General features: G+C 43.8%; 3 protein-coding genes across 8 annotated transcripts in view; all 3 read left to right on the top strand.

Annotated features, from left to right (window-relative positions):
* ATP13A3 (ATPase 13A3) overlaps positions 1–5,040 on the top strand; it is a 96,244-nt gene extending 91,204 nt beyond the window's left edge. For all 6 annotated transcript variants that reach the window (XM_081831815.1, XM_031018322.2, XM_006747462.3 and 3 more), the window contains one exon: positions 1,578–5,040. In XM_081831815.1, the coding sequence (XP_081687941.1) occupies positions 1,578–1,775 (198 nt within the window). In that variant the 3' untranslated portion in view covers positions 1,776–5,040. The remainder of the gene's footprint in view (positions 1–1,577) is intronic.
* Positions 5,041–5,306: 266 nt separating this feature from the next.
* LRRC15 (leucine rich repeat containing 15) overlaps positions 5,307–27,247 on the top strand; it is a 38,519-nt gene continuing 16,578 nt past the window's right edge. The window contains exon 1 of the mRNA XM_081831842.1: positions 5,307–8,048. The gene's annotated coding sequence lies outside the window, so the exon portion shown is untranslated. The remainder of the gene's footprint in view (positions 8,049–27,247) is intronic.
* Positions 8,834–11,343, top strand: GP5 (glycoprotein V platelet). Its single transcript, XM_031018319.2, has one exon. It carries the CDS (start codon positions 9,188–9,190, stop codon positions 10,886–10,888), a length of 1,701 nt encoding a protein of 566 aa, XP_030874179.2. The 5' UTR covers positions 8,834–9,187; the 3' UTR covers positions 10,889–11,343.

Raw genomic sequence — 27,247 nt, 5'->3', positions numbered from 1 at the left:
CTTGCACAGTTCAAACCCGTATTGTTCAAGGGTCAATAGTATTTGTTATTTGAATCACCTCAAGAATCCTATTATCTAGTCTCTTTTGTATCTTAATGTCAGATATTTTCTTGTAGACTTCTTTTAAGGTGATGATAACTCTTTTTAGCTATGACAGTAAAGAGGCTACTAGGATGAATGATCTCCAGTGCCCTCCCTCTCCCTCCCCCAACCTCATACAGCTTATTTTTGCCTGTGAATTCCTGCTACCAGTGCAGCTTATTGTGTTTTGTTGACAAAATAAACTAGAAGACCTTTAAAAGTTTTAAAGAGTTTTTAAAGTATTTTTGTTGTTCTCTGCTGGCCAATTTAGAAACCTATGTTTCAAAACATGTTATAGCAAATTTGCCTTCCTTGATGATGAAACCATTTTGACTGTCATCATTAGAATGCCTACCTCAGTTATGTTACATTTCATTTTGTGAGATTACTTCAATTGAGATTAAACCTAGTTTCAGTTTGAGTTATATGTTGATGGCACAACAAAAAAACATGGGATTTAAATTTTGCTTTGAAGGAGCAACAGCCAAAATAATTAGAAATGGACTGTTCTTCAGAGGTGAATATAACTAAGGTCTCAGTATAGTCATTTTAGTTTTATCTTATTTCAGTGTTATTTATCTCAAATTTCAATTAAATTCTTGAGGGCCTAGTTTGAATTTACATTTTTAAAAAATTTTATTATGTTAATCACCATACAATACTGAATTTACATTTTTGTATAATAACTAGGGACTGCCTTCTTGTTCTTCAAAGATTATTTATCTAAGATTACTATTCATTAAAAACATCAGGATTGATCCAGAAAGATTTTAATGCCAGCAGAGCTTTTTATAATGAAATAATACTAAGAAATAGTACTTGATTTATACCTTTCTGTGTACTTCTTTCCAGTAGTGGAACACCAGGGGAAACCATTTATAAAAAGAAAAATTTTTTATATTAATGAAAATATGTGAAAAGTGATTGACAGTAAACATGATCTTAAGTTCCATTTTTGACCTAACAATATTTTCATCATGCTTTATTTTTTGAAAGATGACATTAATAGTAATAATAATATTTTTACACTGCTTTCTTCCAAAAATGATCAGCTGGCTAAATTGCTAGGAGCAATGGTATAATCTGGGATAGAATATGAGGGTTTCCATATTAAATATTAAAAATGTGTTCTGTCTGAATAGTTTAAAAGTTATTCTTAACACATTTGATATTTTGTGTTGTAGAGTCATAGAATCCAGATCTGCAAGTTACTTTAAAAATGTATCTGTACACAAGAGGATAGGTACAAAGAACTAAATAAAATGAAATTGCACTGATAATTTAAAAAAATCTAATCTTAAAAAATACGTTCCTAAATAATTGAAAGCTGACTTTTTTAACTTGGATTTTTTTTTTTTTTCATTTATTTGTTGTGTTCAGAAGTCCATTTCGTCTTACTTTTCTGTGTTGATGTATTATGCTTTAAAAAAAAAACTTATTAAAAACAAGCAGACCTTAATCTACTAGTGTGTTCTTTTTTTCCCTTATTTTCTTAGGAGTCAGTGGATCGGTGGGGAAAATGCTGCTTGTCCTGGGCTCTAGGCTGTAGAAAGAAGGTACCAAAGGCAAAGTACATGTATCTGGCTCAGGAGCTCTTGGTTGATCCAGAATGGCCACCAAAACCTCAAACAACAACAGAAGCTAAAACTTTAGTTAAGGAGAACGGATCATGTCAAATCATCACCATAACATAGCAATGCATCGCTCTCGGTGGTATGCTAGTAGCAGGAAAATGTAATTTTAGGACATTCTGATACTGTGTGTCAGAATGGCACCATTTCAGTTTATTTCCCTTCTAATATAGTAGCTGATATGAGAGCTTTTTCTTTCTTTTTTTAATAAATGGAACAAAACAAAAAGATTGGTCCATCAGTTAAATTAATAATCAGTCTGTAAAGTCCTATATCTTCATTCAGTAACTACATATTATATATATTTCCAGAATTTTCTTGTTACCCTCAGTGAAACTCTTTATATAGGGTACAGAAGAAAGTTGGTATTTGATAGGTTTTTAGACATTAGCTTCTGAGACTTGGTTTATCCATTTAAATTTATTTTCACAACCCCCTTATTAGAAAAAGTCCTTGTTTATATACTGGCCCTAAATTTGTGATTGGTAAATAAAATGGGTGTTAATTCGCCTCCAGTGAAAATAGGTAGAAAGCCCATTTTCATTTGATTCCAAAATTTCTTCCAAAGAATTCCATATATACATACACCAGTTCCCTTTGATAGCCTAGGAGTTTTACGGTGTTGCTTATAGAACAACTCAGGTAATTTCCATTTATGGTTTTATATTTTCTGTACAAACTGCCTGGGTTTTATTTTTCTAATCAGCAAGGTGCTTCACTGCCTTCTTCAGATGTCCCTCAAAGCTATTAAATGGATCTTGTGGTATGTCTGCTGTCAGTAGTGTAACTTACTTCACTTATATGTTGTAGAACCATTTTCACTAGGAAAAAAGATTATTTTTTTTGGCAGTAGATTTAGATCTAATATCTCTTCATATCTTTTTTTTCTCTCAGGTTTTATATCATTTTAAATATTTTTATTTTCTGTGTTTTTAATTAATGACATAGGATAATAGTGCATTGGGTTTTGTTTTGTTTTGTTTTAGTTTTTTGAGTTAGACTTTAACCTCCTAAAGTTGTTAAGGGTTGATACATGTCTCCTGTAAATAATGAGGCTTAAAAATGAGTGAGTGATTTTGAGTGACTGCTACTTTTTCAAAGCAGTATGAACTTGGGTGAGTTTGTTTTATGCCATTAGGTGGCGCCAGCGGTCAGAGCTTACCTATTTAAGGATGTTTACAAAGGAGCATTATTTGGTTGTAAAAATTTCTGGGAGGAAGAAAATTGAAATAAAGTTAAAGAATAGACATTCATTGAGCCAAAAGAAATGTGAAAAGTATTTTTCACCTTTCTCTTTTGTCTGGTTATGTTTAAATTTTAAACAAAATTAAAGTAACTTTAAAAATGCCTTTCTAGGTAAGATCCAGCAGTTTGGCAAAGCCCAGAGTTATAATAAACAAGGAAACCGATATTGCTATAAAATGGACACTAAACTCCTAAAACTATGTGATATTATCCTATGTTCTTCCTTAACTGGTAGCAGGCTTGTGCTTTTCACTTCCAGCTGATCTTGATTTTCCTGATAGATATTTACCAGTTTATCAGATGTTAGCCAGAACTATAGAACCACGTGGTTCTCTTTTTGTATGCTGCAGAGACCTGAATGGTGTTAGGTAACTATAGGAAAATGTAAGTTACACTCAGGATCACTGTTACTGCTATTGCCACTGATGATTCTTACAAAAATATAATTGAATTTTTCCATCAAAAAGTATAATAGGATATTAATACACATTAGATAAGAACAGTTGTTCCATGAATGATTCTATGAAGCTATGCATCTTAGACCTCTTGAGCTGTGAATTAGCACTGTTTTCTATAGTTACTTACTCTCTTATCATTTTCTAATCTCCACATTCATTTTCAATATGTACAAGCATTATTCTTAAGTGGTTTCCCGGAATTGTAAATTTTATTCTTTGATTTAAATACTGAAGCATATAATTAAAGTAATTGCTAAGTAGCAGCTTAAAAATCCAGTTATCCGTTTGTATTTAACATCTTTAAGAGCATGACCATAAAGAGCTATATTTTTTACACCCTTCTTTTTTTTAACATTTAGATTTTATAAGGGTTTTATATCTCATTTGTCCATATTGTTTTCAAAGGAATGAGGTTTTTAGGTAGGTGGAAGAGCATTTGTAGGAAGTTGGATTTGAACATAGACAAGGTGGGTTGTTCAAGTTGCAATTGATGGTTTCCAGAATGTTATTTGAAGAATGTCTGTGAATCCAGGTGTGGGTCCTACTCAGTGCCATAGATAGACTGAGTTCTCTCTCTGTAGGTTACCATTACATAGTAATTTTGATTCTGAACTTCACATTAAATTATTTGAGTGTATACAGACCTAAATTTAAAAATCTGTACATATCTTATTTTGATGTATTAAAGATTAATAAATATTGCCGATTTAAATTTTATTTATGCACATACTTAAAGGACAGAAATGTCCGGGGAAAGTAATTGTTAAATAATGATATGTAACTTTTTAACTTTTTAAATAAATAACAAGATTTTTAATGTGTGTCTCCCTCAGGGTTGTTTAAAGTTTTTTTTCTCCCTCAAATATAAATAGTGGTAACTATATGTTTTGTATCTTCTAGCACCAACTGCTGTAAAGCAATGCTGCAAATAATGCTTGAATAAAAGTGGCTAAGCCAACAACAAAAGAAATACTTTTTATATTAGTTTTATAATTCTTACATTGGAGAGCTTTCCAAATTGCACTTGCATTTAAACAGAACTGTTGCAGTCTTAACTGTATTTCTTTTGTCTCCCATGTTTGTGAAGATAACTGCAGTTTCAGAGGCATGGTAAATAACATATCAGTGTTCATGTAGTCTGTTCCCCAAATGGCTATAGATACAATATCCAGAAAAGAACAAAATTCAAGCTTTAGAAAACATTCTGAGATCTCACGCATGCGGTTTTGACATATCTGAAAATAGGTTTTTGTATATTTATGGTGGGAGGTGGTTGGGAACTTTTGACAAAATGTGGGATGTTAATTTTTGTACAGTCTGTGGGCATTTACACATATTTTTAATGTAATAAAATCTGGTAATTATGTGCACATTAAATTAATAAGATAGTTACTTCCTGTTATGATTTGTGAATTCCCTAAGACTTTGGATTTTTTTTAAGTAACTTTATATCAGAAATGATACTGCATCTTTATATTTTTTAAAATGTATTGCTGCTCAAGAATGGTACCCTGATGTCAAAAAGGCATACATTCATAATTGTACATTCAGCACTGTAAATAACCTTATGAAATCTTTTTTTGGATTGAAGCTATTCAAAATAAAAATTTAAATGAATGAAATAACATTTTTTTTTCTGTGTCTTTATACATTTGTTTGCCTTTTGGCCAAATACTGCCCTTCTGGATTTATTTTTCTACTTCATAACTTTGCACTTCCTTTTTTTAACTTTGGGTTTTTGAAGGGAATAAATACCACATCCCACATAGATATCACATCTTATGTGTGACCATCCCATGGAAACCCGTTCATTAGTCAGATACCCTGTAGAGCCAAATGTTAAGTGTAAGGAGGTCTAAGGGAAATTGTGAAATGTTAAGACTAGAGGCTTATAATCTACTAACAGTTGGGAAGATCAAACGCAGAGCTAATGCCATGTAACACATTGTAAGTTTGAAGTGAAGTGGCAGCCGTGGGTGCAAAAGGAGCACTCCCAAGGAGAGAAAAACTGTGGAACTAACCACTGGTCCTAGAAACCCCTGAGAAGGCAGGACTTTGTGTTGCCTTTGTGCCGGGGTGAGAGGTCCTTCTGGGTATCATGGGTCCTACAGGAGGCGTGCTTCCTCTGCTGTGGCCTATGTGGCTGGCTGTGGTGGGATGGATTGGGTGGTGTTAGAGTCCCAAGTTCTTCCCATACACAGAGGTTTGTGTAACAGAAGTGGCGGGGGCACAGTTCTGCGTGTCTCTCTCTCCCCCGCATGTCACTGCCAGGTGCGGTGTTTCGAGTATGTATTGCAGGGAAGGATGGAGTTGGAGGAGTTTGGATGAGACCGTCACCGTTCAGAGTTGGAGTTGTGACTGCTCTGTGAGTGCACAGAGGTCCCTCCAGTGCCCTGGCCTCGGAGTCTCCCCCTCACTGAAGAGAAAAGCATGTCTCATCCAGGCACTCAGCTCTGCTTTGGAAAGGCCAAACCTCAGAAGCCGGGGTGACTTTTGTACAGAAGTTGCCTCTTAGCATAGCAGATTTCTAACCTGCTATGTGAATCCAAAATTCAAAGGACACAAAAACACGGGAGCCATCGACTGCATTGTTCAAAATACTTCTCAACACCTCATCCAGTTTTTCAGCAAATGGACTCAACAGTGTTCCTCTACTGACTGCAAGTTCCATACCCTTCTGGGCATTCAGAATGTCCTGCTCTTTTCAAAGAATAAAAGTTGGAGGTCCTTCTGATCGGAGTGCTTCCTGGGGAAATAGGCCACAGGAGCTTACAAGAATCTGACATGAAGTTTTCCTCTGATTTAAAATCTACACAAATAGAATCCCATCATATATGTATGCTCTGCTGTCCTTGTTTTACATCGGTCTGTGAATCGAAGATGTCAGCATCTGTAGCTCATTCATTCTTTTTAAAGTCCACAAGCCATCCCACTGCATAAATGTTTCATAATTTCGATGACAACTTCCCTGTTGATGGCCATTTTGGTTTTCTTGTTCTTTTTTCTTTTCTACTACACACAACTCTGCAGTGTTTTTGTGCACGGTTATTTTTAAGTATGCTCCAAACCTAATGGGTTTGAACTCCTAACCCTGAGATCAAGAGTTGGGTGCTCTACTGACTGAATCCCCAGGTGCCCCATTTTGTGAACAAATGTTAATGAGCTTAGACATAGGATGCATTTTTAGCAGTGGACCTGCTGGACAAAGGATATGTGTATTTTTAATTTGGTTGATGCTGCTAAATTTTCCCCCACAAGTTTGCTCCAATGTATAGTCCACCATTGTAGTATGAAAATGTTTCTTCACACTTCTTAAAGTGCTGGGTATTTTCAGGCTTTAAACATTAAAAGGTTATTTTAGTATGGTGTTGGTGCGGGGATTATCAAATAGCCTGGAAACAGACCCACACATTCATGAGATGTTGGCTCATGACTGTGCTGACATTTTAGCTCTGCAGGAAGAAGGGATTTGATTATATATATATATAAATGGGGCTAAGACAGCTGGTGATCTTAATGGAAAAAAATAAAATTGGACTCTACTCACACACATCATACACAAATATCAGTTCAATATGGATTAAAGGACCTAAAAACAAAGGACAAAACTATAAAACTCAGTAAGGCATTATAGGAGAACTTTTTTCTTTTTACCCGGGAGGAGGATTTATTTCGATAGAAAAAACAAAAATCGTAGAAGATTGATAACTTTGTCTATATTAAGACTTATGTCCATCAAAAGACATCATGAAGAAGATGAAAAGGCAAACCACAAACTAGTTGAAGATATTTGACATCTATAACTGACAAAGGATTAGCATCCAGAATACATAAAGAATGCCTACAGTTCAGTTTTTTAAAAGACATACATATTTTGCATATAGGAAAATGAGCAAAAGAAGCCAACATTTCTGAGAAGATGAAGCAGAAGTGGGCATTAAAAATAACGAAAAGATGCTCAAGTTCATGAAATGGGGGAAATGAAAAAACCACACTGACAAAATGACTTCATGTGAATGGTAAAAATTAAATTTAAAAAATCAATTCCAAGTATGGGCAGAGCTGTGAGGCGCAGGAACTGTCATCCACTGTAGGTGGCGCCATACATTGGTACAGCTACTTTGGAAAGCCGCTGGACATTTCCTAATACCCTTCAACCCTGTGGTGCCATTTCCGGACATATTCGAGGACGTTTTTAGCCTTGTTATTCCTCAAACGGGGAAAGGGGAACTGGAATAGAGAATTGGGGCAATGTGGTGGGAGAAGGAAGACTCGAAGGAAATGTGGTCCATCCGGGGGTATGGCTGCCACAGTGATCCAACTGTGTCACTAAGCTATCCTGGCATCACAGTCATAGTGTGCCATTTTATGGAGAAACTTCTCTCTCTTCTGCTCTTATCATTCAGCTTGGACAGTAGGATTTAAGTTACAGAGGGCCTCTTTTTCAGTTTGAAGCTTGCTTTCATTAAAAACCAGAATATGTCCTCTGAGATAGGGTCCTTTCCATGACTTTTATTCTGGTAAAGTCTTTATCCTCAGGATGCAAGGACATTTCCCTCTTCCTTTAGAAAGTGCTGAATCACCCGCGAAGCCCTGAGCCGTTCAGTTGCTTTCGGGTACAGCACCATTTCAGGTAAGGTCAAATACTTTAAAAATTACTTTGGGCAACTGAGAGCTTGGTTAGTCTGTATGTGCATACATAATAAAATTTTGTACAAGAAATGATTTGTGTAAAATTACACTTGGGAAACCTTGTTTTGGCAGATTAGCATTACTGTGTATATTTCATATGTAATTCAATGCCACGAGTTAAGCGTCTTAGACATGATAGCTCCTTATTTATGACACAATCAGAAATACTATTCTCAAATTCTAGCTCTGTGGCCGTGGTTAAGTTACTTACTCTTTCTGTGCCTTAGTTTCATCATCCATTAACCAGGGTTAAGAATAGGATCTACCTCATAGGGTTATTGTAAAGATTGAATGAATTAATGTAAATAAAACGCTGAGAACAACAAATGGCAAAAAGTGATAGGTATTCCCTGTTTTTCTCACTGTGGCTAACAGAAGGGGTTCGCTCTTTGAGGGTGTTACTGTTTTTGTAGAGTAAGTACTGTGCCTATAGCATGACTGTGGTGAAAGGAATCAGGTGGTGGTTGCTGTTGTTTTTCCAGACTTTGCTGTTAACGTCCTGACTATTGGTTATAGCCACCGCTGGGCAGAGGCAAGAAGAGCAGGGCTCCCCTCACCGTGGGCACTGCTCAGTGATGTCTGTGAGCTTCGATGCTCGAATGATTGTTTTCATTAGTTGTATGTAAAGATTTTAAAGTACTGGCTTTTTTTTTTTTTTAAGATTTTATTTATTTATTCATGAGAGGCAGAGGCAGAGGGAGAAGCAGGCTCCCCGCGGAGCAGAGAGCCCGATGCGGGACTCGATCCCAGGACCCTGGGATCATGACCTGAGCCGAAGGCAGACGCTTAACCGACAGAGCCACCCAGGTGTCCCTAAAGTACTATAGCTTGAAGACGCTTTAATTTCAGTGCTTTAACCTGAGTAGAAAATCAGTAGAACAAAAGAATGAGACCTCTAAGTGTAGAACCAATGTCTTTTCGCCACCGGGGGCAATCTGCACTCCTGGGAAAAGAGGGATAATAGTCAAAGTCCTTGATAATCCTGGCGAAAGGCTCCGGCCTCTGCAGGGTTACCAGATCGAATCCGAGCGTTCGCCCTGGCGTGGCGCCTACAGACCTCCCGCTGTTGCCTTTTCAGACATGCTGAGGAGCACCCTGCTGTGCGCGGCGCTGGGGCTCCTGCGCGCCCAGCCTTTCCCCTGCCCCCCGGCCTGCAAGTGTGTGTTCCGGGACGCCGCGCAGTGCTCCGGGGGCGACGTGGCGCGCCTCGCCGAGCTCGGCCTGCCCGCCAACCTCACGCACATCCTGCTCTTCCGAATGGGCCACGGCGCCTTGCAGAACCACAGCTTCAGCGGCATGACGGTCCTGCAGCGCCTGATGCTGTCCGACAGCCACATTGTCGCCATTGCCCCTGGCACCTTCCACGACCTGATAAAACTTAAAACCCTGAGGCTGTCGCGCAACAAGATCACGCATCTGCCGGCCGCGCTGTTGGATAAGATGGTGCTCCTGGAACAGTTGTTTCTGGACCGCAACGAACTGAAGGACATCGACCAAAACATGTTTCAGAAACTGGTTAACCTGCAGGAGCTCTTTTTGAACCAAAACCAGCTTGCTTTCCTTCCCGCTCGCCTCTTCACAAATCTGGGGAACCTGAAACTGCTGGATTTGTCGGGAAACAATCTGACCCACCTGCCCCAGGGATTGCTCGGGACACAGGCTAAGCTTGAGAAGCTCGTGCTCCACTCGAACCAGCTCGTCTCTCTGGATGCGGGGCTGCTGAGTCGCCTGCGCGCCCTGAAGGAGCTGCAGCTGGACCGAAATCACATCCGTTCCATCGCACCGGGAGCCTTCGACCCGCTCCGGAGCCTGAGCCACTTGACTCTCTCCAGAAACCACCTGGAGTTTCTGCCCTCCGCACTCTTTCTTTATTCGCATAATTTGACATTCCTGACGCTGTTCGAGAACCCGCTGGAAGAGCTGCCGGAGGTGCTCTTCGGGAAGCTGGCCGGCCTGCGGGAGCTGTGGCTGAACCGCACCCGGCTGCGCACCTTGCCCGCCACCGCCTTGCGCGCCCTGAGCGGCCTGCGGGAGTTCGGCCTGACCCTGAGCCCGCGTCTGAGCGCGCTCCCCGAGGACGCCTTCCGGGGCCTGGCCTCGCTCCAGGTGCTCGCCCTGCACTCCAACGGCCTGGCCGCGCTCCCCGGCGCCTTGCTGCGCGGCCTCGACGGGCTGCGCCGCGTCTCGCTGCGCCACAACCGGTTGCGGGCCCTGCCGCACGCGCTCTTCCGCCACCTCCGCAGCTTGGAGCGTGTCGAGCTCGAGCACAACCAGCTGGAGGCCCTGGCCGGCGACGCGTTTGCGGATCTGCCCCGGCTGGCGGAGGTCCTGCTGGGGCACAATCCCTGGCGCTGCGACTGCGGCCTGCGGCCCTTCCTGGCGTGGCTGCGGCGGCACCCGGGCCTCGTGGGCCGAGCCGAGCCCCCGCGGTGCGGCGGGCCCGGACCCCGCGCCGGCCTGCCGCTCTGGGCCTTGCCGGACGAAGACCCGCAGTGCCCGGGCACCCGCGGCCCGCCTCCCCGCCCCGCCCCAGCCCCCACCCGGGCGACCCTGCCCGCGGCCCCCGTCCACACCGCCTGGGTGCCCGACGGCTCGGAGCCCTGGGCCCGCGCGCAGCTGGTGGCCCGGGGCCAACGCCAAGACCACAGCCTGTTCTGGGGGCTTTATTTTCTGCTTTTAGCTACCCAGGCCGTCATAACGGGGATCATCGTGTTTGCTATGATTAAACTCGGCCGGCTCTTTCGAAGATTAATCAGAGAGAGAGAGAGAGCTCTTGTTTGAGTCAGTGGGAAAACCTTGCAACTAATTAAAACGTGGCCAGAGTATTGTCAGAGGTGGCTCTGAGGGAGAATCGAGCCAGGCTGCCGCTGTCGTCCTCTCCCTTCTCCCTCCCCTCCCCTCCTTCCCTCCCCTCCCCTCCTTCCCTCCCTCTCTCCCCCCAATCCCACCTCTCAGAGCCCCTCCTCCTCCCTCCCTCTCCGCAGAAGGAGTTTTTACACTTGTAAACTGTGTGTGTCTGCTTGGCCTTTGTGTACCCCTACACGGCGTGCCCCAGGGGCCATGGATTGTGTCTGGGCCACCTTGGGCTGCACTTTCCCCAGGGCAGAGAGGGGTCTCCTGCCGGTGGAGGAAGGGTGCAGAAGAGCCAGCCAGCTCCACGCCAGGGCCTGTCTACTGCACAGGGTGTCTGGTAAATGTTTATGAAATGAATGAATGAATAAAATGAACTCGCCGGATCCCAGTGATGGTGGCTTTTCCCTGGGGGGCAGGATGGATTGTTCTCTTTATCTACTTTAGAAAAGCAGAACTCTTCCGGTTCTTTCCCTCGCCCTTTTTCTCATTTTATGTATCTCTGTGGGCTACTGGGGAGAGTGCTGGTTTTTTTCCTTTCTTTGGCGGAGGAAGGAGGCCTACTGACATACAGAGCGCAAGGCCTTCCTGCCAGGAGCTCAGCACCCAGTGACAGAAGCCCCTGGAGTCAGTGGTCCTGGCTGAGTGCCAAGGAGCAGGAGGAGGGAAGGAAAGCAGAGACTTGCGGGAGGAGGGGGAGCTCAGGGGAAGGTTGGAGCCTATAGGGGGTTGGGTCCCCGGAGTCCCTGTGTGTGCCTGCCAGAGACAGCTGTGTCTGCATGTGTGCGTGCTCTGCTACCTCCGTGGGTGAAGTATGTCATTGTGACACTGGGTTGGTTTCCATTTCCTGGAGCTAAATGCTACCTCATTTCAAAGCATTTATGGAGCACCTAACACGTGACAGGGGTTCATGAATGTAATGATAAGCTTGGTTTCCAGTTTATTATGGTGGCATCACGTTCTCATTTAGTCTCCCAGCTGAGAGCCATAAAGCCCTTGTTGCTTTAATTGTATGTCTGTGCTTGAGAGAAGCAGTGGTTTAAACATGGGCGGGAGAGAGAACAGCCGTGGCGTCAAATCCCAGCTCCACCACTTACTAATTGCATAGGGCTTTGGGCCAGACCCCTAAATTCTTTTTTTTTTTTTAAGATTTTATTTATTTATTTGAGAGAGAGAGAATGAGAGAGAGAGAACACCTGAGAGGGGATAGGGTCAGAGGACGAAGCAGACTCACTGCCGAGCAGGAAGCCCGATGCGGGACTCGATCCAGGGACTCCAGGATCATGACCTGAGCCGAAGGCAGTCGCCTAACCAACTGAGCCACCCAGGCGCCCTGAGACCCCTAAATTCTTTAAGCCTTGGTGTCCTCATTCCTGGAAAGGGACACATAGTACCTGCTCTCACAGAGCTTTTGTGAGAGTTAAGGGCAATAAATCATGTGCTGACTTCGCCCTGCAGACAGTCAATGCTCAATAAATGTTACCTCTTATTATTAAAGAGCAAGCAATTAGTCCTGCTGTCATGATTGCAAAAGAAGAGCTTTGAGTCGGCTTTTCCTCTGTGCATGTAAAGGTGAGAGCAGACTTTCTTCTCAAACGGGAGATTACATGAAATCAGCTTGTCTTCAGCGGGGTTGGTCCCAGCCCTGCATGGTGGGGCCTCGTGTGCTCACGGTCCAGAGCAGGGGGTCCTCTGAACAACGCCAGTCGGATGCAGAGTAGGAAGACCTGGGTTCCTGGCATTTGTACGTGGACTTCTTCCAAGCCCAGTTCAACTGGTAAAGCCTTCCCTGACGGCCCAGGCAGCCTCGAGGGTTCCCTGCTGTGTACTCCCCTCTCAGGCTACCGCGCACTAAGCACCCTCCTCACTGCCGTGTGGTTGGCTCACCCTTCACTTGGGGGGCGGGGTGTGTGTATGTGTGTGTTGATATATGCCCCCTGCACTGTAGGCTCCTTGGCCCTACCTTGTCTTCTTTATTTCCACTGCTCCACATTTTTGATGGAACAAAACCCAGACTTTTTGATGGAATGTGGACTCTAGTGCTAACCATTGTGTTCTTGGGCAAGCTACTGAGCAGCTCTCAAAGCCTGTTTCCTCACCAGGAGAGCGAGGAGGATGGTGGTGCATACTGTTGTTGTGAGGATGAAATGAGATAACCCAAGCCAAGTAGTGAAGTCGGCGGCTGGTGCATAGGGGACTCAATGAAGCTGGCTATTATTTTGATTGTGAACTACTTAATAACTGTGGTGTTTCACATTCCTAGTGGTGCTTTTAGACTCTTAACTACACAAGTCTACAACCCTGAACAAGCTGAAATAATGCTTTGCCAGTTTTTAAGTTGTCTATAAATGATGGGACTCTCCATGTAGCATTCTTCAAACTTCTCCCCTGGGCTCACTTTTTTTTTTTTTTAAGTTTATTTACTTAATCTCTAGACCCAATGTGGGACTCGAACTCACGACCGCGAGATCAAGAGCCTCATGCTCTTCTGACTGGGCCAGCCAGGCACCCCTCACATGTTTTTGAGATCTATCCATATGAAGCATTCAGCTCTAGTTCATTCATTTTAATAGCTGCATAATATTCTATTGGATGAATTTTCCACAACTTATCTGTTCTCTCATTGAAGGATGCGTATTCCCATTCTTTTTATTCCCCATTACTTCACATCCTTCTCAACTCTTGATAGTATTATAATTTTGAATTTTTTGTCAATCTGATAGGTAAGAAATGGTATCTTGTTGTTTTATCTTACATTTCCCTGATAACTAGTGAAGTTGAACTTATTTTTAAATGTTTACATGTTTATTGGACTTATTTTTAAATGTTTAAACCTATAATTAAATTTTAGATTCCTTCTTTTGAAAATTATCTGTGTATATACATGGGCCTATTTATAACAGAGCATTTTCTTTTTTTTATTATTATTGATTTGTAGGAATTCTTTTTTTTTTTTTGTAAAGATTTTATTTATTTATTTGACAGACACACAGTGAGAGCGGGAACACAAGCAGGGGGAGTGGGAGAGGGAGAAGCAGGCCTCCCGCTGAGCAGGGAGCCCGATGCTGGGCTCGATCCCAGGACTCTGGGATGAAGACCCAAGCCGAAAGCAGATGCTTAATGACTGAGCCACCCAGGCACCCCTGATTTGTAGGAATTCTTTACATACCCTGGGCACTAATCCTCTGTAAATTGTATTCTTTGGAACTGTCCTTTTTCAGTTTGTGGCTTATTTCATTTTATTTATGCTGTCTTGTGTGGAACAGCAGCTTTAATTTTAATCTGGTCAAATTTAGCAATAAGACTTTATGGCTTGTGCTTTAAAAAAAATTTCATTTAAGAAATTCTTCCTACTCGGGGCACCTGGGTGGCTCACTTGGTTAAGTGTCCCACCCTGGATTTTGGCTCAGGTCATGGTCTCAGGGTCGTGAGATCGAGCCCAGGGTCAGGTTCCAGGCTCAGTGCGGAGTCTGTTTCAGATTCTCTGTCCCTCTCCCTCTGCTCCTTCCACTGCCTTACTTGTGCACGCTCTCAAATAAATAAAATCGTAAAAAAAAAAAAAAATTCTTCCTACTCTCAAGTCATGAAAGAAGTCTCCTATATTTTCTTCAAAAAGTTGTGAAATTTTATTTTTCACATTTAGGGCTTTAGCCCACATGGAATTTGTTATTTTATATGGTGTGATGTAGGGAACCAACTATATGTTTTCCAAAAGTGCACACCTTTGTTCCAGACTGATTGTTACCTAGCCCATTCTTTCCGCACCCCGGTCTGCAAAGCTCCCTCTGTCATTTGTCAAATTTCCCCATGTGCACGGGTTGGCCTCTGGGTTCTGTAGCTTAAACCACTGGCCTGTTGCGTCTTATACTCACTGTCTTCATTACTGTAGCTTTCATAATTCTTGGTACAGGGTCACCACTCCACCTTGTTCTTCCTCAGAAAAAGTCTCATCCATTCTGGACCCTTTGCAATTCCATACACATGTTAAGATTAGCATGGCCAGCTCCATGGAGAAACCTGCTGGAATTCTGATTGGAATTGCAGTGAATTTGTAAACCACTCTGGGAGAAAATTTGCATCCTTTACAATACCTAGTGCAATTGTCTGTAAACATGGTTCATCTTTCTATTTATTTAGGTCTTTTCTAATCTTTCCATGAGGTATCAGAATTTTTTGCATAAGAATATTGCACAGGGGACACCTGGGTGGCTCAGTCGGTTAAACATCTGCCTTGGGCTCAGGTCATGATCTCAGGGTCCTGGCATCCAGCACCGCACTGGGCTCCCTGCTCAGCGGGAAGCCTGCTTCTCCCTCTGTCTCTGCCTGCCACTCCCCCTGCTTTTGTGCTCTCTCTCTGTCAAATAAATAAAATTAAAAAAAAAATTTTTTTTGCACAGATTTTGTTAGGTTTATTTCTAGCTCTCCTCCCCCCCTTTTTGAATTGTGGCTGTTGTAGATGTTATCTTTTTTAAAAATTACATTTTCTCATGGTTTATTACCAGTATATAGAAATGTGATCTATCTTTATGTAATTATCTTCCATCCAACAATAATTTCAATAATTTGCTTCTTCCTATTAAAACGTTACACCTTTTATTTACTTATCTTACTATTTAAAAAAAATCTAACCAGCATTGGCTAAAACCTCCAATACAATGTTGAATAGCAATGGTCATGGTGAGCATCCTTAAAAGCATCCTGATCACAAATGGAACACCTCAAATGCGTCATCAATAAATATGACCTTTCTAGCTCTAGTTTACTAAGCATTTTTTTAATCGTGAGTAGGTGTTGAATTTTATTTTTTTCATCTATTCAGATGCTCGTAGGGTTTTTCTCCTCCAATGTGTTAAAGTGGTGAATAAAATTTATAGATTTTGAAAAATAAATAAATTCTTGCAATCCTATCAAGTAAACCCAAGCCTAATCACACATTTAAAAAATACATGTTGGATTCAGTTTGCTAATGTTTTGTTTAGAACTTTTATTATCTGTTCATTAATGAGATTCCTTTGAAAAAAATTTAAAAATAATATCTTTGACTAATTTTGACAGTATAATCCAAATCACACAGCCTCATAAAGTGCGTGGGGACAGTCTCTCTGGGAACAGTTTGTAAAGAATACGATTACATTTTCCTTGAATGTATTCCAGAACTCCTTTGCCTGATTTTATTGTGTGTGTACCAGTTATCATCACCGCATTAAAAATACCCCAAACCTCAGAGGCTTCAATTTATTTTCTCACAGTTCCTGAGGGTCAGAAATCTGGGAGCAGCTGAATTGGGTGGTTGTGACTCTGGATCTCTCATGGGTTATCACTGAAGGTTGGCTGGGACTATAGTCATCTTGACAGGGGCTGGAGGGTCTGCTTCTCACGTGGTTGGCAGTCCTTTGCTGGCCGATGGCAGGATCTTTGCCACATGGCCCTCTTCATCGAGCTGCTTGCGTGTCTCGAGACCTGGTATCCCCCAGGGCATCCCTCTTCCCTCAAGAGAGAGCTATCAGGACAGAAGTCACAATGTCTTTTTTAGTTTAGCTTGGGAAGTCACAGTTCCTCCTCTGCACAGCACCCTCCTGGTTTACGTGGGTCCGCCCTATTTGGAGCAGGAAACACCTGTCCCAGGAGCGGGGATCCCAGGAACAAGAACTGCGTGGGGGCCACTTTGGAGCCCAGCTCCTACAGTATGTGTACATTTGTGTGGCTTATTTTTAACTACTGATTTCACTTCTTCTGGTGGTTCGTAATCTATTCAATCTTCTATTTCCCACTTTTGTTACATTATGTATTTTTTTAGGAAATTGTTCATGTTGTCTCTAAGTTTTCAAAATTGTCTAACATTTTTCACATATTTTTATTTCTATTTTGTTTTAAAATCTCTCTTGTATCCACAGTTGTCCTTTTCTCGTCCCCACTATTGTTCAGACCCATCTTCCTCGTACTTGATCCATCTTGCACCATTTTTTCTATTTTATTAGCTTTTACCAAGAACAGACTAGGCTTCGGGACAGCCCTCTATGGTATGATTGTTTTCCATTGCATTCGCTGGCAGCTTTCATCTTTATTCTCCTTCTGTTTCCTTCGAATCTATGTAGTTGTTTCTTCCTCGTGACTTTGTAGATGGGATTCTTAGCCCATTAGTTTTCGTCTGTTCCTCTTCTTCAGGATATCCGTCTTCCCGAGGTACTGCTCTACCACACCTCCTGTAGAGGTAGAGGCTGGGGTATTGCTGTTCATGTTTGGTCTCCATATTGGCCCCTTCTGTATTTTCTCATTTCCACTACGAGTTTTCCTTTGAACTCACTTATTTAGAAGTGTGCTTTTTATTCCGATTTTTAAGAAACTTTCCTGTATTGACTTCTAACTCAGTTGTGGTCTGTATGATCCCATACTTTGTCTCCATTTTTTTGTTGTTGTTTTTTAAAGATTTTATTTTTAAGTAGTCTTTACACTCAACGTGGCGCTCAAACTCATGACCTGAGATCAAGAGTCGCATGCCCTACTGACTGAGCTGCCCCTGTATGATCCCAATTCTTTGAATGTTTTTGAGACTTGTTTTATGGCCTAGTACATAGGCAATTTTTGTAAATGCCTCTATGTGCTTGAGAAAAAAAATTCTCTTTTAAATCAGGTTCATGGGTCGCCTGGCTGGCTGAGCCTGTGGAGCGTGCCACTCTTGATCTCCCGGTCCTGAGTTTGAGCCCTAGGCAGGGTGTAGAAGTTACATAAAAAATAAATAAATAAACTGGATTCAGGTTATTAATACATCCATTAAATAAAGCTTGTCGGGCACCTGGGTGGCTCAGACGGTTAAGCATCTGCCTTTGGCTCAGGTCATGATCTCAGGGTCCTGGGATCGAGCCCCGCATTGAGCTCCCTGCTCAGCGGGGAGTCTGCTTCGTCTCCCTCTGCCCCTCCTCCTGCTCATGCTCTCTCTCTCTCAAATAAATAAATAAATAAATAAATAAATAAATAAATAAATAAAATCTTTAAACAAATAAATAAAGCTTGTTAACTATGTTGTTCAAGACTTCTGTAACCTTACTAAATTTTAGTTTGCTGACCTACAGAAAAAATTTGTGAATTTCTTAAGTTCCTATTATAAGTCTATCAGTTTATATATATTGTATATATAATGTATATATAAGTATTATATATATTATATATATAATTTTATATAGCCACATAAAAATTTATTTTTTATTTTATTTTATTTTTTTTAAAGATGTTATTTATTTGACAGAGAGAGACTTGGCGAGAGAGGGAACACAAACAGGGGGAGTGGGGGAGGGAGAAGCAGGCTTCCCCGCTGAGCCGAGAGCCCGATGAGGGACTCGATCCCAGGACCCTGGGATCATGACCTGAGCTGAAGGCAGACGCCTAATGACTGAGCCACCCAGGCGTCCTGCCAAATAGAAATTTAAAATTCCCGGTAAATTTAATATTTTATAAGGTTATTTATGTAGTTTTTTTTAAGGTTCTGAGGTTTTATAGGTTTTTAAAAAAGTTATATTATGTAGTGTTAGTCTTTATCCCTATAGCATTTTCTTTTTAAAGTTTATTTTATGTGGGATTTTTTGTTTGTTTATTTGTTTGGTTTCATTTGGTTTGGTTCTTTTTTTATTTATTTTTATTTTTTTTTAAAGATTTTATTTATTTATTTGACAGAGAGATAGCGAGAGCAGGAACACAAGCAGGGGGAGTGGGAGAGCGAGAAGCAGGCTTCCTGCCGAGCAGGGAGCCCGATGTGGGACTTGATCCCAGGACCCTGGGATCATGACCTGAGCCGAAGGCAGATGCTTAATGACTGAGCCACCCAGGTGCCCTGGTTTGGTTCTGTAGCCATACCAGTTTATTTTGGTTAGTACCTCTGTGGTATGTATTTTTCCATTCTTTATTTTCACCTTTTCTCTTTGGTTTTACTTTAGGTGTGTGTTTTGTAGATAGCATATAGTTGGATTTTTCTAAATTTTATTTAGATAACATCTTTTAATAATTGAAATTGCTCTGTTTACATTTATTTTAGCTGCTCACTGATGTATTGTTACTGCGGAGTTACTCTATGTTTTTGATTCCCATTTTCTGTCTTTGCTTTATTGCCCTTCTCTCTCTTTTTTTTTTTTTTTTTTGCCCTTCTCTTTTCACACCCTCTGGTAGAATGATAAATTTATATTACTCTCTCTCTTGCTTATATATATATATATATATATAGTTTGTTTGTTGTCTGTTGTTCTTTTAGTGATTAATTTTTAACATGCATATTTAATTATAAAATTTTCCAACAAATTTGGAAAATAATAAATCTTTCTTTTCTCTTTCTTTTTCTTTTTAAGATTTTATTTATTCAGAGAGAGCACAAGCAGGGGGAGCGGCAGAGGGAGAGGGAGAAGCAGGCTCCCCACTGAGCGTGGAGCCCAATGCGGGGCTCGACCCTAGGACCCTGAGATCATGACCTGAGCCGAAGGCAGACGCTTAATGGACTGAGCCACACAGGCACCCCATCTTTTCTCTTTCTAAACATGCTGTGGATTTTACTGTCTTCACTCCCCAGTGGAACACACGACCATCTTCAGTATCTCATTTTTTTTTTTTAAGATTTTATTTATTTGACAGAGAGAACACAAGCAGAGGGAGAGAGAGGGAGAAGCACACTCCCTGCTGAGCAAGGAGCCCGATGTGGGACTCGATGCCAGGACCCTGGGATCATGACCTGGGCCAAAGGCAGCCACTTAACCGACTGAGCCACCCAGGCGTCCCAGTATCTCGTTATTTAACTTCAGGTTTGACCTTTTCAAACTCAGTTAAGGATTTTTCTTTTTTTGTAATTGAACTTAATCTTCTGATGTATTGTATATTTCTGCTTATATGGGTTAGGGTGAACCAAATTCAACCATTTTTAACGTAAAAAACGACAGTTTCATGTGGTTCAACTTTAAAGTCCCAGCACCACATGCCATTTTTCTAAAGGTTACATTTATACTTAAATTCCACCTTAGGGGCACCTTATTTTATAACTTCTTAAGAACTGGGATACACAGAGTATCCCCTTTTCTGAGTCTTTGCCTAAAAATTTCTTTATTCTTCATTCACACCTGATTGCTAATTTAGCTGGGAATAGAATTCTGAATTCAAATGATCTTCTTGCACCAAGGTTGTCAGTGAGAATTTGTTATTATTTAGAATTGACTCATTGTTTCTTTTCAGAAGACTTTATGATCTTCTCTATGTCCTTTATGTTCTGGTTTCTTTTTTTTTTTTTTTTTAAGATTCTATTTATTTATTTGACAGAGAGAGAGACAGCGAGAGAGGGGAACACAAGCAGGGGGAGTGGGAGAGGGAGAAGCAGGCTTCCCGCAGAGCAGGGAGCCCGATGCGGGGCTCAATCTCAGGACCCTGGGATCATGACCTGAGCCGAAGGCAGACGCTTAACAACTGAGTCACCCAGGCACCCCTATGTTCTGGTTTCAATATGATGCACCACATGTTGCTCTTTATTTCATTCACACCTGCTGGGAACATCCAGGGTTCTCAGGAGACTGGTGTCCTTAAGTTTTGTGAAATTCTTTTCTACTATTTCCTTCATCATTTTTTGTCCTCTCTTTTAATCTTTCTTATTTTCTCTTTTTTCTTCTTTTTTTAATCTCTCTCTCGTATTTTCTGGAGACTTCTCAACGCTGTCTTCTAACACTTGAATTAAAATTTTAATTTCTGCAATTGTATTTTTAATCTCTGTGTTCTTGTTCTTTAATTGTTCCTTTTTCTAGATACTTATTCTTGTTTTATGGATGCGGTCTCTTTTGGATTTTTCTTAGGATACTAGAATTTAAATTTTGCAGTTTTTAAAGTTCCCTTTTATTTTCTGAACTATCTGTTTTCTCTGGGATTTGTGGTTGTTGCTGTTGTTTGTTGTTTGCTTCCCTTAGATCCTTGTTTGTCAGTTCCTATTTTAAAAGTGAGGCAACAGGGGCAGCCAACTTTGAGAACTTTGTACATGTGGGCAAGTGTTGTGGGCTGGCAAGCTTCATTTTAGAGCTCTGGGGTAGCAAGCTGAGTATTATCCTAGGAATCTCTATAAGCAAGAATGTTCGTAGAGGGTTGTTTTCTCCAGGACCTTGTAATTTCTTTAAATAACTTTTTTGTTTGTTTTCCAAGGGATGGATGTGGAGGCAACTGTTCCATGTACTGGCTGGTTTTTACTTCCACAGCTCATCTCATCTGTCCTGGTATAATCAATCTTTAGGCCTCCATATGAATCTGTTAGGAAAATGGGCTCTCTCTGCTCCTGCTCGCTGGCTGTCACTTCCTCTTCTTCCTCACCTGCATTCAACTGTTCTGGTCCATAAACTTGCTGAGGTCTCCAATCCACTGATCCTCCTCTCCCATTCCCTATGATGTTGTGGGTTTATACCATTTCAGTGCCTTTACTGCCATCTAAGTGAAATCCAAGGAGAGAGAGAGAGGGGACAACTGGGTGTGACCAATTTGCATGTTTAACTGAAAGTCCATCCATTTCTAGTTTATAGGTTTCTAGCCCAGGAGTTTCTTTGACTGCCCCTGGGCAAAATTGAGTCTTCCTTGTCCTGGGTCCTGGGTTCCTCCTGTACTTTGGGATCCCCCTATTCCTCCATCCTCCACTCCACCCCCCACCTACTGAGAGTTGTAATTGGCTTCTCTTTCTGGAATCATTGCAGGTTGGGCTCTGAATCCCTACTGACATTGGGACTGAGCAAGTCTGTTTGGGGAGAAGTCACTCTGGGCTTCCCAGCTTTTAAAAATCACCATTACTCCCAGGGCGTGCCAGAGGCAGGGAGATGCCAGAACTCTCTGTCCAGTAGCTGCACACACCCTCATTAGGCACTTGGAATGTTACAAGATGATTTCATCAATGTCATAAAGAGACAAGCATTAATTGCATTCAGTGTCTGGATCCAGAGTACCGGGAACCTGAGATGCCTAGGGGAAAAAACAATGAGCAGCCTCTGCCCCGTGACACCCTTCCTCCATCCCTTTCTAACTCTCTCTTGGTGCTTCCTCGTTCTTATTACCCTGACACAGATATCAATATTTCCAAGTCCAGCCCTCAGGAGGCTTCTGTACTCCAGCTGCTGCCACATTCAACCAGCCTTGATTAAACATCAAATACGTGCCCAGCACCATGAAACCAATTTTCCTAGCCCTCACAACTGCCTTGGGAGGGGGGTATTATTATTCTACATTACTGATGAGGAACTGAGGTCCAGGGTGGGGCAGTAACATATCTAAGGTTATGACTGGCAGGTCTGTCATGGGAGGTCCTCTCCTGGCTTCTGGCCTAGAGCTTTCCAAGATCCCACCCCCACTGCTGCTTCTGGCATGGATGGCTCAACTGCCCAAGCCGGGACCTGTTGACTGCGGGACACGGGCACCAGGAGGACGCTCATGGTCATGGTTGTAGGCATCCTGATTCAGGGGTTCTAGTCCCTCCAGCCTAGCAGGGGGCCCCTGAGAGCTGAGCATCATTTGTGGGGCTCTTGGCTGGTGAGAGGGAGAAAAGAAGAGGAAACAAAGAGAGGAATACAGATACAGAAGAAAAAAGGGTAGGGGAGAGGTGGTGGAGGGGGGGAAACAAGGGAAAAAGGAGCTGGAAATCTTTGTTTTTCAAATTTTTTATTCAATTTAGTTAACATACAGTGTATTATTAGTTTCAGGGGTAGAATTTAGTGATTCACCAGTTGCATATAACACCCAATGCTCATCACATCACGTGCCCTCCTTAATGCCCATCACCCAGTTACCCCATCCCCCACCCACCTCCCCTCCAGGAGCCCTCAGTTTGCCCCCTAGAGTTAAGAGTCTCTCCTGGAGCTGGAAATCTTAAGTGCAGGCCCTCATTGGCACTTGCTGCAGGCCCGGCCCTGACCCCGCAAGAATGATCCAGAGCCCACGGGCGGCGTCCACGCGTGGTGGGAACAGCGGAGAGTTGGTCTCAGATGCGGGTCTAAGCTCTGCCACTGACTCAGTTTCCCTCACCAGGGTGTTGTAAGAGTTAAAGAAGGTAATGGATATAAAAATGCACTGTAACTAAACTGTTCAGCACTGAGGGCAGGGTGGTATCTGCTCCATTGTCTCACATCCTAGAAATCACTGGGAAGAGTCCTGCCTGGCCCAGAGGAGACCCAGGGACAACGATTGTCAACAGAGGATGCAGAGGGATCAGGGATGCTGGGTGTGTCTTCTCGGCCAGCCTCTCTGTGGCACTGTCCTCCTTCCACGGTCCACAACCCCGGAGTTCCGGTACTGCTCCCCCCAACGCCCCGAGGGCCACAGCAGCTACCACCTGGATTGAGGCTGCCAGACCCCCAGCTTGTCTCGGGCAGAGGGCAGAGAGCTGAGCCTCCTCCCTGGCTCCAAACTTCTAGCAATTTATGTTTGCTCTAACATCAAAAGAGAAACGGAAAATGTCAGCATTACTGAGTTTTTGTCCCTTCAAGCTCAAGTTCCAATTCAGCCTCAGCTCAAATTTTTTTCAGTTGATTTGTAGCACAGGAGTAGAGGATGTGGTGTCAGTGAAATTCTGCAGGCCATCAGCTTTGGGAGTGGTGTTGTTCTAATAAGCCATTGGCCTGGTGACCTGTTCTGATGCATTTAGTGGGAACAGTCGGTCCAAGGTTGAACCTCGGAGAACCTTCCAGATGTATCAGACCCCTGTGTGCCATGACCCTCCCATTACCCAGTACACCTTCTGGTCCAACTAAAGTAACTCCTGGGCACCATGAGATCTATTAACGTTTCCAGTGATGATGAAGATAGCGGGGTTCAATTTAAGGAAGGTTCTTCTCTGTTCAGAGCCATCCATGGGAGGAAATGAGCTGCCGTGAAGGGTAGTAAGCCTCTAAACGCTAGCGGCAATCAGGCAGAAGTTGGGTCTTTCCAAAAACAAAGAAAAGCAAGCCATCAATAAAAGGAAAATACTAGTCACACTTTCTGGTCTCCAGGCCTTGTACAAGCACATTCTTTGTGTGGATCCCTTTTCCTGTCTGTGCCAGGGCTCTCCTTGTAGAGCCTCGAAGGATCCATTCAAATGTAATGTATCTTCTCACGGGCAGTTAGTTGATTCCTGTGCCTGCCAAAGATGTCCCTGTCCCAGTCCCCAGAGCCCAGGAACACAATTTACCTGACAGGGCGAAAGGGACTTTGCAGAAGTAATTGGGCTAAGACCCTTGAGATGGGAAGGTTATCGTGAATTATCCAGGGGAGCCCAGTGTAATCACACGAGTCCTCCTAAGTGAAAGGAGGAGGCAGGAGGTTGGAGAGGAACACTGCTGGCTTTGAACACGGAGAAAGGGCCATCAGCCAAGGGAGGCAGGCAGCTGCTAGAAGCTGGAAAAGAGGATCGTCTCCCAGTGGCTCCAGAAAGAACCCAGTCCTGCTGACGCCTTGATGCTAGCTTGGTGAGACCCATGTGGGGTTTGTGCTAATTTGTTACCGCAAGTAATAGGAAACTAACCTTTCCCATTTTCTTGCCTCCATCATAGCATCCGGCACATTTTGCTGTAATTCTATGTGTACTGATCTCCCTAACTGGGCTCCTTGGGATAAAAGCTAACCATTAAGTAGTTTTTCTATCATGGAGCTACAGGGCTTGGTGCATAGCGGGTGTTGAGAGTCAGCTCTCACCTGAATCCTTATGTGACCCACAAGCTAGCCTCTGCAGTGGGACCTGACACATTAGCTTCAATGCACACTGTGTCATTGGGGGGTCTCACCCTTGACCCTATTGCCTTTTACAGAGTTAAATATACTTCCTTACTAATGTTTAGGAAAATCAGGATTTGCCACACATGTTTAGTTGTGAGCCACAGGGTGCCCATAGCTCTGCTTTCTCTGAGCAAGTATGGCCTTCCTGTGTGGGTCTCTGAAGCTCGGATCAGGGAGTTTAAGCACGAGATAACAGAAAGGAGAAGGGGCATGTGCGTAATGATTTGAGATGCTAGCCTTCAACTTGAATGTCATGTTCAATCCTGGGGATCCACAGCAGCTGAGCAGAGAACATATAGTAGAAAATAACTAGGATGGAGAGGGGCTGGGGGAAGGACTCAACCCAGTCCCATGGAAACTGGTTTTGAGAGCCAGTGGTGTTCAGCCCAGAACGGCGAGGATTTGGGGGTGCTGGTCACTGTGTATAACCAGTTAAAGGGTTGGTACGGGGAAGAGGAAGGGATGTGTTCCCCAAGGTTTCAAGGGATAGAATGAGGACTAGTTGGTAGGAAGTACAGGGTGAGCAGGGGAAGAGATTTTGCCTGAGTCCAAGGAAGAACTCAGTCAGCACCATCCAGGGTTGGAATGGCTGGCCACCTGGGGCTGTGAGCTGTCTGTCTCTGGAGGAATTCAGCCGGTGACTGGGCAACCCCAAGATAGAAGGAATTCCAGTGTTTGATGGAGATAGGTGTGAGGCTGGTGAATGCTCATTAAGATCCTTTTTCCCTCACATGGTCTGTGATTAATCGACCCAGCCCTGGGTTAAAGTGGGTGGATATGGGTGTAACCCACGGCCTAGGCACTGGCCACTGGAGACGTTGGTCACGGCCTTGTTGGGCTGACCTGTGCCGAGTGGAGGACCAGTTTGCAGGCATTGTGTTGGCGTGGGTGCTTAGTGCTCTGGAATCAGTCCATGTTCTCAAACACGCGTAAAACCAGCTGCAGCTTGCTGTTCCGGGGTTGGGGGGTGGGGGGGGGCTCTCACTGGCCTGCAGAGGCCTCCTTGGGTTTTATAGTCCCAGATTTCTTTGAAAGGCTCAGTCCTAGGTTCCCACATGGTCCTGACAGGGCTGGCCCCTAGCCAAAGTGTATGTCTGGTTTTCTCACACCCAAATATTCCATCTGCTACTGACCAGCTTGCGTGACCTTGAGTCAATTCTTTCCCCTCGCTGGGCCTCAGATCCCCATCTATAAAGTGGGGGGGGTCTGGACCGGAAGGTCCTTCCCATTCTGATGCTGCTGGAACCCTGAGTCTAGGTCTTGAATGGAATCACTTTCCCTCCCATGTCTGTCCATCCATCTCTGTCCCTTCAAAGACACATCCCTGTCACCTGACGCTCCCTCCCACCCCCAGGCGGCACTTGAATGGCTGATCCTGCTCACCTAACATGTAAGTGGGAAATGGCCTTTCCCAGAGCAGGTGGGAAATCAGGGTAAGTGCCTGTCCCTGTCCCCATGTGCATTCCCACGGCCCACACCATGCTTTGCAGAAACGCACATTGCCTGGTGGTTCTCATGACTCCTGGTTTGAGGGAACCCTGGAGAGGTTCTGTCGGAGTCCCTCCTTCAGTCTGTGCTGTGGCTGGGCCCAAGGCTCCTCGCTGACTGGGGTCACTGTCTGTGTGTCCCCAGCTACCTGCTGACCAGTTGCAGCTCACAAAGACCTCAGCATGTCCAACCCTAGTGCCACCAGCGAGCGACCACGTCCCGGGGAGGACCTGCCTCACTAACCATGGGTGCCCAGTGGACTTTGCGATGCAGTAATTCCTCCCACAGAGCTTGGCAGCTCACAGAGCACTTTCTCACCTGTGTCTCACCATGATTGTTGCAAGAACGCCCATTCCCGGCCATCTGTGGGGGTAGGAGTAGGACGTCTCTCGCTGTCGCACTAGGAAAAGTGAGACTCCATGCTTGATGCCGGAGGATGAGCTTACCTTGATTTCCCACCTGCTCTGGGAAAGGCCCTTTCCCACTTACATGTTAGGTGAGCAGAGAAAGTGCTCTGTGAGCTGCCAAGCTCTGTGGGAGGAATTACTGCATCGCAAAGTCCACTGGGCACCCATGGTTAGCGAGGCAGGTCCTCCCCGGGACGTGGTCGCTCGCTGGTGGCACTAGGGTTGGACATGCTGAGGTCAGGTGCTTCCTGGAGAGACAGTGAGCAAGAGAGAGAGAGAGATTGAGAAAGAGAGCGCGAGCGTGTGGACGCCCGCCTTGGCTGCGCCCCTCACTCTATGACCCTGGGCAAGTCCTCCCCTCTGGACTCCGTTCCCTGAAATGGAGAAGGTTCCTTTTGATGGCAAAGCCATCCACACATCCCTCGTGTGGGTGAGGCTCTGTGAGCTCAAGGATCTATCTTCTCCGCCTCCCTGGGACTCCTGGACCACGCTGCCCTGGACAGGTGGCTGCGGCGAGGCAGCAGGGAGCCCGGGGCGGTCTGAGTGGCTCGGTGATCCGATGAGGGGGCCAGCAGGGCAGTGGACAGGTGGCCCTTCCTGCTCAGGCTGCCCCCCTCCGCCTCCCTTCCCGAGGAGGAGGTGTCTGTGAGGAAAGTGG

Source organism: Leptonychotes weddellii, chromosome 1 (assembly GCF_054177405.1).
Source record: "Leptonychotes weddellii isolate Sample4059 chromosome 1, ASM5417740v2, whole genome shotgun sequence".
Classification (NCBI taxonomy): domain Eukaryota; kingdom Metazoa; phylum Chordata; class Mammalia; order Carnivora; family Phocidae; genus Leptonychotes; species Leptonychotes weddellii.
Note: the sequence above shows the minus strand (reverse complement) of the source record. Positions and strands in the feature narration are given on the sequence as shown.